Source organism: Artemia franciscana, unplaced genomic scaffold (assembly GCF_032884065.1).
Source record: "Artemia franciscana unplaced genomic scaffold, ASM3288406v1 Scaffold_4600, whole genome shotgun sequence".
NCBI classification, from domain to species: domain Eukaryota; kingdom Metazoa; phylum Arthropoda; class Branchiopoda; order Anostraca; family Artemiidae; genus Artemia; species Artemia franciscana.
Window position 1 is genome coordinate 1 of NW_027065063.1, and position 15,571 is coordinate 15,571.

At 31.8% G+C, this 15,571-nt stretch overlaps 1 protein-coding gene across 1 annotated transcript; it reads left to right on the top strand.

Moving 5' to 3' along the window:
• The first annotated feature begins 12,177 nt into the window (after positions 1-12,177).
• Positions 12,178-14,532, top strand: LOC136043331 (uncharacterized). The gene has a single exon (XM_065728258.1). The coding sequence runs from the start codon at positions 12,178-12,180 to the stop codon at positions 14,530-14,532; it is 2,355 nt and encodes a 784-aa protein (XP_065584330.1).
• The last annotated feature ends 1,039 nt before the right edge of the window (positions 14,533-15,571 follow it).

Sequence of the window (15,571 nt, forward strand, 5' to 3'; positions counted from 1 at the left end):
AACATACGTAGCTATTACCCTCGAAAACTAAAACTTTTGAAATAGGAAAAGAGCCTTTAATCACATTCTTTACCATGTGCCATCATAAAATTGTCTAATATGTTCATTTTTTTCCACAGACAAAGCTATTACCCTCGAAAACTAAAACTTTTGAAATAGGAAAAGAGCCTTTGATCACATTCTTTACCATTTGCAATCATAAAATAGTCTAATATCTTCATTTTTTCAACATACGTAGCTATTACCCTCGAAAACTAAAACTTTTGAAATAGGAAAAGAGCTTTTAATCACATTCTTTACCATGTGCAATCACAAAATTGTCTAATATCTTCATTTTTTCAACATACGTAGCTATTACCCTCGAAAACTAAAACTTTTGACATAGGAAAAGAGCCTTTAATCACATTCTTTACCATTTGCAATCATAAAATAGTCTAATATCTTCATTTTTTCAACATATGTAGCTATTACCCTCGAAAACTAAAACTTTTGACATAGGAAAAGAGCCTTTAATCACATTCTTTACCATTTGCAATCATAAAATAGTCTAATATCTTCATTTTTTCAACATACGTAGCTATTACCCTCGAAAACTAAAACTTTTGAAATAGGAAAAGAGCCTTTAATCACATTCTTTACCATGTGCAATCATAAAATTGTCTAATATCTTCATTTTTTCCACAGACAAAGCTATTACCCTTGAAAACTAAAACTTTTGAAATAGGAAAAGAGCCTTTAATCACATTCTTTACCATGTGCAATCATAAAATAGTCTAATATCTTCATTTTTTCCACAGACAAAGCTCTTACCCTCGAAAACTAAAACTTTTGAAATAGGAAAAGAGCCTTTAATCACATTCTTTACCATTTGCAATCATAAAATAGTCTAATATCTTCATTTTTTCAACATAAGTAGCTATTACCCTCGAAAACTAAAACTTTTGAAATAGGAAAAGAGCCTTTCATCACATTCTTTACCATGTGCAATCATAAAATAGTCTAATATCTTCATTTTTTCAACATACGTAGCTATTACCCTCGAAAACTAAAACTTTTGAAATAGGAAAAGAGCCTTTAATCACATTCTTTACCATTTGCAATCATAAAATAGTCTAGTGTCTTCATTTTTTCAACATAAGTAGCTATTACCCTCAAAAAATAAAACTTTTGATATAGGAAAAGAGCCTTTAATCACATTCTTTACCATCTGCAATCATAAAATAGTCTAATATCTTCATTTTTTCAACTTACGTAGCTATTACCCTCGAAAAGTAAAACTTTTGAAATAGGAAAAGAGCCTTTAATCACATTCTTTACCATGTGCAATCATAAAATTGTCTAATATCTTCATTTTTTCCACAGACAAAACTATTATCCTCGAAAACTAAAACTTTTGAAATAGGAAAAGAGCCTTTAATCACATTCTTTACCATGTGCAATCATAAAATAGTCTAATATCTTCATTTTTTCAACATACGTAGCTATTACCTTCGAAAACTAAAACTTTTGAAATAGGAAAAGAGCCTGTAATCACATTCTTTACCATTTGCAATCATAAAATAGTCTAATATCTTCATTTTTTCAACATACGTAGCTATTACCCTCGAAAACTAAAACTTTTGACATAGGAAAAGAGCCTTTAATCACATTCTTTACCATTTGCAATCATAAAATAGTCTAATATCTTCATTTTTCCAACTTACGTAGCTATTACCCTCGAAAACTAAAACTTTTGAAATAGGAAAAGAGCCTTTAATCACATTCTTTACCATGTGCAATCATAAAATAGTCTAATATCTTCATTTTTTCAACATACGTAGCTATTACCCTCGAAAACTAAAACTTTTGAAATAGGAAAAGAGCCTTTAATCACATTCTTTACCATGTGCCATCATAAAATTGTCTAATATCTTCATTTTTTCCACAGACAAAGCTATTACCCTCGAAAACTAAAACTTTTGAAATAGGAAAAGAGCCTTTAATCACATTCTTTACCATGTGCAATCACAAAATTGTCTAATATCTTCATTTTTTCAACATACGTAGCTATTACCCTCGAAAACTAAAACCTTTGACATAGGAAAAGAGCCTTTAATCACATTCTTTACCATTTGCAATCATAAAATAGTCTAATATCTTCATTTTTTCAACATACGTAGCTATTACCCTCGAAAACTAAAACTTTTGACATAGGAAAAGGGCCTTTAATCACATTCTTTACCATTTGCAATCATAAAATAGTCTAATATCTTCATTTTTTCAACATACGTAGCTATTACCCTCGAAAACTAAAACTTTTGAAATAGGAAAAGAGCCTTTAATCACATTCTATACCATATGCAATCATAAAATTGTCTAAAATCTTCATTTTTTCCACAGACAAAGCTATTACCCTCGAAAACTAAAACTTTTGAAATAGGAAAAGAGCCTTTAATCACATTCTTTAACATATGCAATCATAAAATTGTCTAATATCTTCATTTTTTCCACAGACAAAGCTCTTACCCTCGAAAACTAAAACTTTTGAAATAGGAAAAGAGCCTTTAATCACATTCTTTACCATTTGCTATCATAAAATAGTCTAATATCTTCATTTTTTCAACATACGTAGCTATTATCCTCGAAAACTAAAACTTTTGACATAGGAAAAGAGCCTTTATTCACATTCTTTACCATCTGCAATCATAAAATAGTCTAATATCTTCATTTTTTCAACTTACGTAGCTATTACCCTCGAAAAGTAAAACTTTTGAAATAGGAAAAGAACCTTTAATCACATTCTTTACCATGTGCAATCATAAAATTGTCTAATATCTTCATTTTTTCCACAGACAAAACTATTATCCTCGAAAACTAAAACTTTTGAAATAGGAAAAGAGCCTTTAATCACATTCTTTACCATGTGCAATCATAAAATAGTCTAATATCTTCATTTTTTCAACATACGTAGCTATTACCCTCGAAAAGTAAAACTTTTGAAATAGGAAAAGAGCCTTTAATCACATTCTTTACCATTTGCAATCATAAAATAGTGTAATATCTTCATTTTTTCAACATACGTAGCTATTACCCTCGAAAACTAAAACTTTTGACATAGGAAAAGAGCCTTTAATCACATTCTTTACCATCTGCAATCATAAAATAGTCTAATATCTTCATTTTTTCAACTTACGTAGCTATTACCCTCGAAAACTAAAACTTTTGAAATAGGAAAAGAGCCTTTAATCACATTCTTTACCATGTGCAATCATAAAATAGTCTAATATCTTCATTTTTTCAACATACGTAGCTATTACCCTCGAAAACTAAAACTTTTGAAATAGGAAAAGAGCCTTTGATCACATTCTTTACCATGTGCCATCATAAAATTGTCTAATATCTTCATTTTTTCCACAGACAAAGCTATTACCCTCGAAAACTAAAACTTTTGAAATAGGAAAAGAGCCTTTAATCACATTCTTTACCATTTGCAATCATAAAATAGTCTAATATCTTCATTTTTTCAACATACGTAGCTATAACCCTCGAAAACTAAAACTTTTGAAATAGGAAAAGAGCCTTTAATCACATTCTTTACCATGTGCAATCACAAAATTGTCTAATATCTTCATTTTTTCAACATACGTAGCTATTACCCTCGAAAACTAAAACCTTTGACATAGGAAAAGAGCCTTTAATCACATTCTTTACCATGTGCAATCATAAAATAGTCTAATATCTTCATTTTTTCAACATACGTAGCTATTACCCTCGAAAACTAAAACTTTTGAAATAGGAAAAGAGCCTTTAATCACATTCTTTACCATGTGCCATCATAAAATTGTCTAATATCTTCATTTTTTCCACAGACAAAGCTATTACCCTCGAAAACTAAAACTTTTGAAATAGGAAAAGAGCCTTTAATCACATTCTTTACCATTTGCAATCATAAAATAGTCTAATATCTTCATTTTTTCAACATACGTAGCTATAACCCTCGAAAACTAAAACTTTTGAAATAGGAAAAGAGCCTTTAATCACATTCTTTACCATGTGCAATCACAAAATTGTCTAATATCTTCATTTTTTCAACATACGTAGCTATTACCCTCGAAAACTAAAACCTTTGACATAGGAAAAGAGCCTTTAATCACATTCTTTACCATTTGCAATCATAAAATAGTCTAATATCTTCATTTTTTCAACATACGTAGCTATTACCCTCGAAAACTAAAACTTTTGACATAGGAAAAGAGCCTTTAATCACATTCTTTACCATTTGCAATCATAAAATAGTCTAATATCTTCATTTTTTCAACATACGTAGCTATTACCCTCGAAAACTAAAACTTTTGAAATAGGAAAAGAGCCTTTAATCACATTCTATACCATATGCAATCATAAAATTGTCTAAAATCTTCATTTTTTCCACAGACAAAGCTATTACCCTCGAAAACTAAAACTTTTGAAATAGGAAAAGAGCCTTTAATCACATTCTTTACCATGTGCAATCATAAAATAGTCTAATATCTTCATTTTTTCCACAGACAAAGCTCTTACCCTCGAAAACTAAAACTTTTGAAATAGGAAAAGAGCCTTTAATCACATTCTTTACCATTTGCAATCATAAAATAGTCTAATATCTTCATTTTTTCAACATACGTAGCTATTACCCTCGAAAACTAAAACTTTTGAAATAGGAAAAGAGCCTTTAATCACATTCTTTACCATGTGCCATCATAAAATAGTCTAATATGTTCATTTTTTCCACAGACAAAGCTATTACCCTCGAAAACTAAAACTTTTGAAATAGGAAAAGAGCCTTTGATCACATTCTTTACCATGTGCAATCACAAAATTGTCTAATATCTTCATTTTTTCAACATACATAGCTATTACCCTCGAAAACTAAAACTTTTGAAATAGGAAAAGAGCCTTTAATCACATTCTTTACCATGTGCAATCATAAAATAGTCTAATATCTTCATTTTTTCCAAAGACAAAGCTCTTACCCTCGAAAACTAAAACTTTTGAAATAGGAAAAGAGCCTTTAATCACATTCTTTACCATTTGCAATCATAAAATAGTCTAATATCTTCATTATTTCAACATACGTAGCTATTACCCTCAAAAACTAAAACTTTTGAAATAGGAAAAGAGCCTTTAATCACATTCTTTACCATTTGCAATCATAAAATAGTCTAATATCTTCATTTTTTCAACATAAGTAGCTATTACCCTCGAAAACTAAAACTTTTGAAATAGGAAAAGAGCCTTTCATCACATTCTTTACCATGTGCAATCATAAAATAGTCTAATATCTTCATTTTTTCAACATACGTAGCTATTACCCTCGAAAACTAAAACTTTTGAAATAGGAAAAGAGCCTTTAATCGCATTCTTTACCATTTGCAATCATAAAATAGTCTAATATCTTCATTTTTTCAACATACGTAGCTATTACCCTCGAAAACTAAAACTTTTGACATAGGAAAAGAGCCTTTAATCACATTCTTTACCATCTGCAATCATAAAATAGTCTAATATCTTCATTTTTTCAACTTACGTAGCTATTACCCTCGAAAAGTAAAACTTTTGAATTAGGAAAAGAGCCTTTAATCACATTCTTTACCATGTGCAATCATAAAATTGTCTAATATCTTCATTTTTTCCACAGACAAAACTATTATCCTCGAAAACTAAAACTTTTGAAATAGGAAAAGAGCCTTTAATCACATTCTTTACCATTTGCAATCATAAAATAGTCTAATATCCTCATTTTTTCAACATACGTAGCTATTACCCTCGAAAACTAAAACTTTTGAAATAGGAAAAGAGCCTTTAATCACATTCTTTACCATTTGCAATCATAAAATAGTCTAATATCTTCATTTTTTCCACAGACAAAGCTCTTACCCTCGAAAACTAAAACTTTTGAAATAGGAAAAGAGCCTTTAATCACATTCTTTACCATTTGCAATCATAAAATAGTCTAATATCTTCATTATTTCAACATACGTAGCTATAACCCTCAAAAACTAAAACTTTTGAAATAGGAAAAGAGCCTTTAATCACATTCTTTACCATTTGCAACCATAAAATAGTCTAATATCTTCATTTTTTCAACATAAGTAGCTATTACCCTCGAAAACTAAAACTTTTGAAATAGGAAAAGAGCCTTTCATCACATTCTTTACCATGTGCAATCATAAAATAGTCTAATATCTTCATTTTTTCAACATACGTAGCTATTACCCTCGAAAACTAAAACTTTTGAAATAGGAAAAGAGCCTTTAATCACATTCTTTACCATTTGCAATCATAAAATAGTCTAATATCTTCATTTTTTCAACATACATAGCTATTACCCTCGAAAACTAAAACTTTTGACATAGGAAAAGAGCCTTTAATCACATTCTTTACCATCTGCAATCATAAAATAGTCTAATATCTTAATTTTTTCAACTTACGTAGCTATTACCCTCGAAAACTAAAACTTTTGAAATAGGAAAAGAGCCTTTAATCACATTCTTTACCATTTGCAATCATAAAATAGTCTAATATCTTCATTTTTTCAACATACGTAGCTATTTCCTTCGAAAACTAAAACTTTTGAAATAGGAAAAGAGCATTTAATCACATTCTTTACCATGTGCAATCATAAAATTGTCTAATATCTTCATTTTTTCCAAAGACAAAGCTATTACCCTCGAAAACTAAAACTTTTGAAATAGGAAAAGAGCCTTTAATCACATTCTTTACCATGTGCAATCATAAAATAGTCTAATATCTTCATTTTTTCCACAGACAAAGCTCTTACCCTCGAAAACTAAAACTTTTGAAATAGGAAAAGAGCCTTTAATCGCATTCTTTACCATTTGCAATCATAAAATAGTCTAATATCTTCATTTTTTCAACATACGTAGCTATTACCCTCGAAAACTAAAACTTTTGAAATAGGAAAAGAGCCGTTAATCACATTCTTTACCATTTGCAATCATAAAATAGTCTAATATCTTCATTTTTTCAACATACGTAGCTATTACCCTCGAAAACTAAAATTTTGAAATAGGAAAAGAGCCTTTAATCACATTCTTTACCATGTGCAATCATAAAATAGTCTAATATCTTCATTTTTTAACATACGTAGCTATTACCCTCGAAAACTAAAACTTTTGAAATAGGAAAAGAGCCTTTAATCACATTCTATACCATATGCAATCATAAAATTGTCTAAAATCTTCATTTTTTCCACAGACAAAGCTATTACCCTCGAAAACTAAAACTTTTGAAATAGGAAAAGAGCCTTTAATCACATTCTTTACCATGTGCAATCATAAAATAGTCTAATATCTTCATTTTTTCCACAGACAAAGCTCTTACCCTCGAAAACTAAAACTTTTGAAATAGGAAAAGAGCCTTTAATCACATTCTTTACCATTTGCAATCATAAAATAGTCTAATATCTTCATTTTTTCAACATACGTAGCTATTACCCTCGAAAACTAAAACTTTTGAAATAGGAAAAGAGCCTTTAATCACATTCTTTACCATGTGCCATCATAAAATACTCTAATATGTTCATTTTTTCCACAGACAAAGCTATTACCCTCGAAAACTAAAACTTTTGAAATAGGAAAAGAGCCTTTGATCACATTCTTTACCATGTGCAATCACAAAATTGTCTAATATCTTCAGTTTTTCAACATACATAGCTATTACCCTCGAAAACTAAAACTTTTGAAATAGGAAAAGAGCCTTTAATCACATTCTTTACCATGTGCAATCATAAAATAGTCTAATATCTTCATTTTTTCCAAAGACAAAGCTCTTACCCTCGAAAACTAAAACTTTTGAAATAGGAAAAGAGCCTTTAATCACATTCTTTACCATTTGCAATCATAAAATAGTCTAATATCTTCATTATTTCAACATACGTAGCTATTACCCTCAAAAACTAAAACTTTTGAAATAGGAAAAGAGCCTTTAATCACATTCTTTACCATTTGCAATCATAAAATAGTCTAATATCTTCATTTTTTCAACATAAGTAGCTATTACCCTCGAAAACTAAAACTTTTGAAATAGGAAAAGAGCCTTTCATCACATTCTTTACCATGTGCAATCATAAAATAGTCTAATATCTTCATTTTTTCAACATACGTAGCTATTACCCTCGAAAACTAAAACTTTTGAAATAGGAAAAGAGCCTTTAATCGCATTCTTTACCATTTGCAATCATAAAATAGTCTAATATCTTCATTTTTTCAACATACGTAGCTATTACCCTCGAAAACTAAAACTTTTGACATAGGAAAAGAGCCTTTAATCACATTCTTTACCATCTGCAATCATAAAATAGTCTAATATCTTCATTTTTTCAACTTACGTAGCTATTACCCTCGAAAAGTAAAACTTTTGAAATAGGAAAAGAGCCTTTAATCACATTCTTTACCATGTGCAATCATAAAATTGTCTAATATCTTCATTTTTTCCACAGACAAAACTATTATCCTCGAAAACTAAAACTTTTGAAATAGGAAAAGAGCCTTTAATCACATTCTTTACCATTTGCAATCATAAAATAGTCTAATATCCTCATTTTTTCAACATACGTAGCTATTACCCTCGAAAACTAAAACTTTTGAAATAGGAAAAGAGCCTTTAATCACATTCTTTACCATTTGCAATCATAAAATAGTCTAATATCTTCATTTTTTCCACAGACAAAGCTCTTACCCTCGAAAACTAAAACTTTTGAAATAGGAAAAGAGCCTTTAATCACATTCTTTACCATTTGCAATCATAAAATAGTCTAATATCTTCATTATTTCAACATACGTAGCTATAACCCTCAAAAACTAAAACTTTTGAAATAGGAAAAGAGCCTTTAATCACATTCTTTACCATTTGCAACCATAAAATAGTCTAATATCTTCATTTTTTCAACATAAGTAGCTATTACCCTCGAAAACTAAAACTTTTGAAATAGGAAAAGAGCCTTTCATCACATTCTTTACCATGTGCAATCATAAAATAGTCTAATATCTTCATTTTTTCAACATACGTAGCTATTACCCTCGAAAACTAAAACTTTTGAAATAGGAAAAGAGCCTTTAATCACATTCTTTACCATTTGCAATCATAAAATAGTCTAATATCTTCATTTTTTCAACATACATAGCTATTACCCTCGAAAACTAAAACTTTTGACATAGGAAAAGAGCCTTTAATCACATTCTTTACCATCTGCAATCATAAAATAGTCTAATATCTTCATTTTTTCAACTTACGTAGCTATTACCCTCAAAAACTAAAACTTTTGAAATAGGAAAAGAGCCTTTAATCACATTCTTTACCATTTGCAATCATAAAATAGTCTAATATCTTCATTTTTTCAACATACGTAGCTATTTCCTTCGAAAACTAAAACTTTTGAAATAGGAAAAGAGCATTTAATCACCTTCTTTACCATGTGCAATCATAAAATTGTCTAATATCTTCATTTTTTCCAAAGACAAAGCTATTACCCTCGAAAACTAAAACTTTTGAAATAGGAAAAGAGCCTTTAATCACATTCTTTACCATGTGCAATCATAAAATAGTCTAATATCTTCATTTTTTCCACAGACAAAGCTCTTACCCTCGAAAACTAAAACTTTTGAAATAGGAAAAGAGCCTTTAATCGCATTCTTTACTATTTGCAATCATAAAATAGTCTAATATCTTCATTTTTTCAACATACGTAGCTATTACCCTCGAAAACTAAAACTTTTGAAATAGGAAAAGAGCCGTTAATCACATTCTTTACCATTTGCAATCATAAAATAGTCTAATATCTTCATTTTTTCAACATACGTAGCTATTACCCTCGAAAACTAAAATTTTGAAATAGGAAAAGAGCCTTTAATCACATTCTTTACCATGTGCAATCATAAAATAGTCTAATATCTTCATTTTTTAACATACGTAGCTATTACCCTCGAAAACTAAAACTTTTGAAATAGAAAAAGAGCCTTTAATCACATTCTTTACCATTTGCAATCATAAAATAGTCTAATATCTTCATTTTTTCAACATACGTAGCTATTACCCTCGAAAACTATAACTTTTGACATAGGAAAAGAGCCTTTAATCACATTCTTTACCATGTGCAATCATAAAATAGTCTAATATCTACATTTTTTCAACATATGTAGCTATTACCCTCGAAAACTAAAATTTTTGAAATAGGAAAAGAGCCTTTAATCACATTCTTTACCATGTGCCATCATAAAATTGTCTAATATCTTCATTTTTTCCACAGACAAAGCTATTACCCTCGAAAACTAAAACTTTTGAAATAGGAAAAGAGCCTTTAATCACATTCTTTACCATTTGCAATCATAAAATAGTCTAATATCTTCATTTTTTCAACATACGTAGCTACTACCCTCGAAAACTAAAACTTTTGAAATAGGAAAAGAGCCTTTAATCACATTCTTTACCATTTGCAATCATAAAATAGTCTAATATCTTAATTTTTTCAACATAAGTAGCTATTACCCTCGAAAACTAAAACTTTTGAAATAGGAAAAGAGCCTTTAATCACATTCTTTACCATGTGCAATCATAAAATAGTCTAATATCTTAATTTTTTCAACATACGTAGCTATTACCCCCGAAAACTAAAACTTTTGAAATAGGAAAAGAGCCTTTAATCACATTCTTTACCATCTGCAATCATAAAATAGTCTAATATCTTCATTTTTTCAACTTACGTAGCTATTAGCCTCGAAAACTAAAACTTTTGAAATAGGAAAAGAGCCTTTAATAACATTCTTTACCATGTGCAATCATAAAATTGTCTAATATCTTCATTTTTTCCACCGACAAAACTATTACCCTCGAAAACTAAAACTTTTGAAATAGGAAAAGAGCCGTTAATCACATTCTTTACCATGTGCAATCATAAAATAGTCTAATATCTTCATTTTTTCAACATACGTAGCTATTACCCTCGAAAACTAAAACTTTTGAAATAGGAAAAGAGCCTTTAATCACATTCTTTACCATGTGCAATCATAAAATTGTCTAATATCTTCATTTTTTCCACAGACGAAACTATTACCCTCGAAAACTAAAACTTTTGAAATAGGAAAAGAGCCTTTAATCACATTCTTTTTCATTTGCAATCATAAAATAGTCTAATATCTTCATTTTTTCAACATACGTAGCTATTACCCTCGAAAACTAAAACTTTTGAAATAGGAAAAGAGCCTTTAATCACATTCTTTACCATGTGCAATCATAAAATTGTCTAATATCTTCATTTTTTCAACATACGTAGCTATTACCCTCGAAAACTAAAACTTTTGACATAGGAAAAGAGCCTTTATTCACATTCTTTACCATTTGCAATCATAAAATAGTCTAATATCTTCATTTTTTCAACATACGTAGCTATTTCCTTCGAAAACTAAAACTTTTGAAATAGGAAAAGAGCCTTTAATCACATTCTTTACCATGTGCAATCATAAAATTGTCTAATATCTTCATTTTTTTCACAGACAAAGCTATTACCCTCGAAAACTAAAACTTTTGAAATAGGAAAAGAGCCTTTAATCACATTCTTTACCATTTGCAATCATAAAATAGTCTAATATCTTCATTTTTTCAACATACGTAGCTATTACCCTCGAAAACTAAAACTTTTGAAATAGGAAAAGAGCCTTTAATCACATTCTTTACCATTTGCAATCATAAAATAGTCTAATATCTTCATTTTTTCAACATACGTAGCTATTACCCTCGAAAACTAAAACTTTTGACATAGCAAAAGAGCCTTTAATCACATTCTTTACCATGTGCAATCATAAACTAATCTAATATCTTCATTTGTTCCACAGACAAAGCTCTTACCCTTGAAAAACTAAAACTTATTGAAATAGGAAAAGAGCCTTTATTAACATTCTTTACCATGTGCAATCATAAAATAGTCTAATATCTTCATTTTTTCAACATACGTAGCTATTACCCTCGAAAACTAAAACTTTTGACATAGGAAAAGAGCCTTTAATCACATTCTTTACCATTTGCAATCATAAAATAGTCTAATATCTTCATTTTTTCAACATACTTGCGCCGTCCGACTAGCAAAACATCCTACCATAGTTTACCTTTTTATTTGTGCGCGGAAGTTGGTTTTTCATGATGAGAATGATATTGACTTATGCAGTTATTTTCGCTCTATTTTTGAGTACCAGAATCACTCCTGTTGAAGCCGTCGCTGTGCCAAAAAATGACTTAATAAAGTTGCGTTTCCATTCTACCTGTTTGGCGCCATCTATCTTGACTACGCTAACTGCATTGCACTTACTGCGAGAAGTCACAGGTGGCGCATCGTCCACCAATGGAAACAATCCGACAGGAAAGAAACGTGGATGTCGGGCAGGGAAAAATGAAAGGAGAAGGCGTACGGGGTGTGCTATTTCGGTGCTAGTGACAAGCCGTGACTATTGTTCTTCGCCAAAACAAGTGTTTGAGCGAAACCTGGTGAAAATCAAGATATCCAGAGCACCTAAAATACCGAGTCTGAAGAGATTTGACGAAACTCCCGTGTGCCCCTTCCAGGATAGCCCGCCCGTTCTTAAGCCCGAACGTCCTTTAGCTAAAAGTAAGTTGCCAAATATACTTGTGTGTAACGCTAGATCTTTGAACAACAAAACTGATGCACTTGAAGTTATTGCCAGGCAGAACAACGCCTCAATAATAATAATAAGCGAATGTTGGGACACTTCTGACGAATCGGCGCGCATCAAAGGTTACGCAAGCTACTTTAATACGCGTCACGATCGTGGCTTGAATCGTCGAGGAGGAGGCGTTGGACCTTATGTTCGTAATGACCTATCCTCAAGGCTGTTAAGTAAGCCTTTTGACTCCGACCACGAAATATTATGGACCGAATGCAAACCTGCACGTTTATCAAAAAGATTTTCATGTTTAATTGTTTCTTCGGTCTATTATCCTGAAAGTGCTAAAAACAGGAAAGACTTGATTGAACACATTCAGTTTTTCGTAGACAAAATGCGCCGCAAGCATGTCTCTCCTGGCTTTGTTATTGCCGGAGACTTCAATCAAACTAATAGGCAATGGGTTTCAAATATTTTAGATTTGCGACAAGCCGTTACAATACCTACCCATCAAAGTGGCAGCATACTGGACTTGATTTTTACAAACTTGACAGACTTTTATTACGCACCGAGATCCCTAGGACCCCTTCTGAATTCTGATCACTTTATCATCTTCTGGGAAGCCAGTTCGGCAATTCCGAAGCCAAAACAAGTCAAGTATATGGTGCGACCACTTACTGAGGACTCGATTTCTACATTTGGTCGCTGGATCGGTAATTATCAGTTTGAGGACATTTGCTCTGAACAGGATATTAATATTAAAGTCAATAAGCTGAATACTCTGCTTCAGGAGCAATTTCAGACTTGTTTTCCCGTAAAAGTCATTACTGTGAGTGACACTGATAAACCGTGGATAACCAATGATCTAAAGAATTTAATAAAAACCCGTTGTCGCCTTCATATCGCTGGTGATACCGTAGCTTCAGCCAAGTTGCGTAATCATATTGTTAAACTAAACAAGCGTGCCAAGAGGCAGTATGTGAGGGATAAAATTACTCCCTTACTCACAATAGACCCCCACAAATGGCATTCCTCAGTAAAAAGACTTACCGGTAAGACAACACTCAGAGATCTAAGGCTCCTCAAAGAGGACGGTACCTTAACCTCAGCTAATGAAGTCAATTCTTTTTTTGCTGACATTTGTACCTCATTTCCATCAATCACCAAATCAGAAATTGATACTATCATTGCTGGTGCAGAGATTGAGGACGTATGTAAGGTCTCTGAATTCACTGTTTATAAGGAACTCCTAAAACTGAAAGCGAACTGTGCGTCCTACCCAGGTGAGCTTCCAGTAAAGCTGTTACGTGAATTCGCCATTTTTCTTGCTAAGCCACTCTCTTCTATAATCAACCAATGTTTCCTTCAGCAAGTATTCCCTAGTGCTTGGAAAAGAGCATATGTCCGCGTTATTCCAAAAGTAATGTGTCCAAAATCTTGTGATCAACTCCGGCCTATATCAATCACTCCGAACCTTTCTAAAGTTGCAGAAACGTTTATTTACCGCAAACTTATGTCACAGGTCTCTGCACATCTAGACCCGTATCAGTATGGATGCTTAAGAGGCAGCAGCACAACTGTTTATTTAGTACGGATGTACCATCTCATTGTCGAGTGGCTCGACCGAGGAAGTGCTATAGTCGACCTTCTCCTCGTAGACTACCGAAAGGCTTTTGATCTTATTCGCCATTCCGTTGCAATCACAAATCTACGCACCATGGGTGCGCAAAAACATATTCTCCTTTTAGTAATGAATTTTTTACAAGCCCGCTATCAGTGCGTTCACAGTCTTTCCCAGGAGATACCGACTCCGAATGGGTCGAGCTTACATGCGGAACCCCACAAGGTACTAAGCTCGCTAGTCTACTGTTTTTGGCAGTGATAAATTTCATCCTTTTCGGCTATGAAGAAAGATTTAAGTATGTAGACGACTTGTCAGTCCTACTGAAGTACATTGTTGAGAAGTCTGAGGCTGTCCCCCAATTCTGTAACGAAATAATCAAAAACTTCAAAGATGAATGTACTGCGAACAGCCTCAAAATCAACGAAGGAAAGACTAAAATCCTTCGCTTAAATCCCCTGAAGAGAAACTTTGTGTGCCCTCCTCCTCCTTATCCTAGTGAATCTTCGGCAGTAGTGCTTGGTGTCAAGTTTAGCATCGACTGCTCTTTCAGCCTCAATGTCGATACAATTATCAAAAAGGCAAATAGTGCGATGCGGACACTTATACTAATGCGTCGATTTGGTTTTTCAGTGACACAACTAAGGATAGCCTATCTTACTTACATTCGACCAATTTTAGAGTATGCATGTCCCGTATGGGGCCCACAAGTCAATAACACTATTTACCTAAGTGACCAGCTTGAGTCAATACAAAAAAGAGCAGTCAAAGTAATATTGTGCGATGCTTTTATCGAATATAAGTTAGCATTATCCACTTTACAAATTCCCTCTCTTCAAGAGCGTCGTCTCAGTTTGATTCTTGAGTTTGGCCAATATCTTCTCAGAAGTGATAAATACAGATCGATACTACCACCAGTTTTAGTGAAACATCGAAGTACTAGGTTGAAGAAATTTGACAGATTAGCAGCACCTCCTTCACGCACAAATCGTTTTTCCAACTCATTCATCCCTTTCTTTGTATCAAAGTATAACAATTGTTGATTTTAAACTATTTGTCTTCTGATTTTTTTTTTGTCGTTTGATTTAATCCTTTTTTCTTTTTTGTAAACACAAGCGCCATTTAGTTTTATGACTACGAGAGATTGTGCAAATAAAACCTATTCCTATTCCTAAAACCTATTCCTATTCCTATTCCTATAAAATAGTCTAATATCTTCATTTTTTAAGATACGTAGCTATTACCCTCGAAAACTAACACTTTTGAAATAGGAAAAGAGCCTTTAATCACATTCTTTACC